The 2,817-nt window shown below is 66.8% G+C and overlaps 3 protein-coding genes across 3 annotated transcripts in view; 1 reads left to right on the top strand and 2 right to left on the bottom strand.

Annotated features, from left to right (window-relative positions):
• Positions 1-760, top strand: part of CHLNCDRAFT_139908 (hypothetical protein) — a gene marked incomplete at both ends in the record, with an annotated part of 4,295 nt that extends 3,535 nt beyond the window's left edge. Inside the window, 2 exons of the mRNA XM_005843766.1 lie at positions 248-331; positions 614-760. Of these exons, the coding sequence (XP_005843828.1) occupies positions 248-331; positions 614-760 (231 nt within the window). The remainder of the gene's footprint in view (positions 1-247; positions 332-613) is intronic.
• Positions 761-1,362: 602 nt separating this feature from the next.
• CHLNCDRAFT_15005 (hypothetical protein) lies at positions 1,363-1,756 on the bottom strand (the record flags this gene model as incomplete). Its single annotated transcript, XM_005843717.1, has 2 exons — positions 1,363-1,476; positions 1,652-1,756. Coding segments are annotated over 2 exons (219 nt in total), but the record flags the coding sequence as incomplete, so codon positions are not given.
• Positions 1,757-2,165: 409 nt separating this feature from the next.
• Positions 2,166-2,817, bottom strand: part of CHLNCDRAFT_139906 (hypothetical protein) — a gene marked incomplete at both ends in the record, with an annotated part of 3,270 nt that continues 2,618 nt past the window's right edge. Inside the window, one exon of the mRNA XM_005843716.1 lies at positions 2,166-2,747. Within this exon, the coding sequence (XP_005843778.1) occupies positions 2,166-2,747 (582 nt within the window). The remainder of the gene's footprint in view (positions 2,748-2,817) is intronic.

Below are 2,817 nucleotides of genomic sequence, written 5' to 3'. Positions count from 1 at the left end.
ACAGGTGGTGGCCGCCTTCAAGATCCTCACCAGCGACCCGCAGGCGAGGCGCGCCGCTCCCCCCGCGCCAAGCGTGTTTCCTCTCTAAAACTTTGATTCGTTGCTGCGCGGCATGCCGCCTCTGCTCGGTTGGCCGCAGCGCAGGCATGTCGCATCCCGGCCGGTGCCTGCGCGGGCGTGCTTTGCCGTGTCGTCTCGGCTCCCACAGCCCCATCCGACCGGCTCTGATGGTTTCGCCCCCCTGCAGGTCAAGGCCATCCTGGTCAACATCTTTGGCGGCATCATGCGCTGCGACGTCATCGCCTCGGGCATCGTCAACGCCGCCAAGCAGGTGCGTGGCACGCGGGGAGGCGGCGCTGCGCCGTGTGGTGCTGCGCGGAGCTGTGTGGCGGCGGTGGTGTGTGTGCGTCTGCCTGTGTGTGTGTGTGTGTGGTGGTGGGCGGGTGGGGGGGGGTAGGGGCGTGTTGCGGCCCAGGGCCAAGGCCTGCTGGCTGAGGTGCACACTAATGGGGGCAGCGTTGGGCGGGGCTGGGTGCCCTAACCGCTGCCGCCCGCTTGCCTCCCGTTCCCCCTCCAACACGCATCCGCTGCCCGTACCGCCCGTACCGTGCAGGTGGGCGTCCAGGTGCCGCTCATCGTGCGGCTGGAGGGCACCAACGTGGAGCGGGGCAAGGAGATCCTGGCGGGCAGCGGCATGAACCTCATCTCGGGGTCAGATCTGGACGATGCAGCCGCCAAGGCCGTGGCCTCCATCGCGTGAGCCAGCTAGCAAAGCTGCTGCGGGCTGGAGGCGTGAGCTGCGGGCTCGTGGCGTGAAGCGCAGATCAGCGCTGCCCTGCCGCGACAGGAGCTGTGGGACGCAGCCCCCGCCGCTCCCTCCGGGCGCCGCCGCCGCTAGCCGCCTCGTGCAGGTGGCCCCCCTCCCTGTGACGTTGCACCTCACTGTTCCCCCCGTGGGCCTGCCCAGCACTGTGTACAGTAGCCTCCCTTGCACCGCTTCCCCCGTTGCTGTCGCCATGCATGGCTCGAAGCCTTGAGATACATACCCACCTCTGCACCTCTTTTGCTGCAAGAAAGCACTTCTGAGCGGCAGCGCAAGAGCAGTCGGTTTACAGCAGCAGCAACGAGGAACAGCAGGAAACAAGGAGGAGCAAAGCTGAAAGTGGGAGGCAAAAGGAGAAAAAACAGGCCATGGCGTAGTGATCACGCAAGCAGCCAAGCATTGATCTCGGCTTGGTGAGAGCACCAGCGCCGCGGGTCAGCTGCCCTGGCTCAGCCGATGTAGTTCCAGGAGGCGATGAACAGCGTGCACATTGCCAGCGCGTAGCCGCCAAACTCCTGCGCCGCGGTCGCGCCGCCGCTCTCGCTGACCTTCATGCGCAGGCTGAGCGTGAGCACAAACGAGCCCACGCAGCAGAAGAAGCCGGCCAGGAAGGCGTTGAAGGGGAAGGTGCCCACCGCCTTGGCATACACAAACTGCAGCAGGGGGGCCAGGGAGGGGCAGCAGGCAACACGGAAGGCTGTTGAGCGGTGGCGGGATAGGGTGGGCGGGGCAGGGTGGGCGGCGGCGGAGCGGGGCGGGCCGCTACGATCGCGCGGCATCACACGGCCTGCATCGGTTTGCGTGCCGCACGGGCCTGATCGCGCTCACTTGCAGCAGGGCGGTCGCCAGTGCGCAGCAGCTGAAGGCGTCCAACAGCTTCAGTTTCGTGGGCGTCTTGATGTAGGCAGCCGTAAACGAGGTGTAGATATCCTTCAAGGTGTCCAAGTGTTGCGAGCTCATCTCGACTGGAGTGCTGGCGGGGCTAGGGCGGGTGCTGGAAGGCAAACAATGCTAGGGAAGCAAGATTGAATGCGAGTAGTGCGGGGCAGCGGCGATCCGAGCGCCCTAGTATCAGAGCTGGCGGGATGGAAAGCGGCGGAGCAGGGCGCGCCGCCCGTCCTCGTCGCTGGTGTGCCTCCGTCATTCAACGCACGATTCTCACCCTCCTCCGCGGTCCCGTAACCCAAGTACACGTGGTCTTGCGGCATCCCGGCAGCACAGTTTGGCACAGGACCCAACCGTGCACCTCCCGCTGCCTTGGCCTTGCCCCTGTGAGCCATCTAGACTTTACATGGCCTGAACGAAGACGCACATGCAGGTCTGCAATGGGCTTACAAAGACCTCACTTCTTGAAGAACTGGGTGATGTCCTTCTGGCCCGGCAGCTTGGCCTTCTTTGCTGACCCGCCCTTGCCGCCGCCGCTCGCCTTGCCGCCGCCGCTCCCCGGCTGCCTGCGCTTCTGCGGAGTGCCCTGCTGCTGCCCTTGCTGCGGCTGCGGCGGCACGGGGCTGGCAGGTGCGGCGTCGGTCGCCTGCTCGCCCACCGCTGCCGCGGTTCCAGCTGCCTGGTGTTCCCTCGGCTGCTCGTCTGCATTCACCGCCGCAGCGGCAGCGCCGCCCTGCTGCTGCTGCTCCGGCCCTGCACCTCCCTCCGCATCCTGCTGCAGTCGCTGCTCGCCCTCTTGCTCCTGCTTCACCATGGCCGCAGATGCAGAGGCTGGCTCTGCCGCCACTACTTCCGTCGCTGCTCCTGCTGCCCCCTCCTCCTCCTTCAGCCCAGGCTCCGCCTTCACCTCTGCCGCCCCCTGCTCCTTGCTGGTCCCTGCATCCTGCTGCGCCGCTGCCTTGGCCCCGGCCGCAGAGGAGCGTGGCTTGAAGAAGGAGGCAGGCGAGGGCTTCTTGACCTCCTCGCAGCACTGTGGGCCCTGCACGCCAGCGCCGAGGGCAGAGCGGGGCAACAGAAGCTCAGCCCATGCCCGCTGATAGCACCACGGC

The sequence above is a fragment of the Chlorella variabilis genome (assembly GCF_000147415.1).
Source record: "Chlorella variabilis unplaced genomic scaffold CHLNCscaffold_27, whole genome shotgun sequence".
Classification (NCBI taxonomy): Eukaryota; Viridiplantae; Chlorophyta; class Trebouxiophyceae; order Chlorellales; family Chlorellaceae; genus Chlorella; species Chlorella variabilis.
The sequence above is the reverse complement of the archived record's forward strand: the minus strand, read 5'-3'. Positions and strand labels throughout refer to the sequence as shown.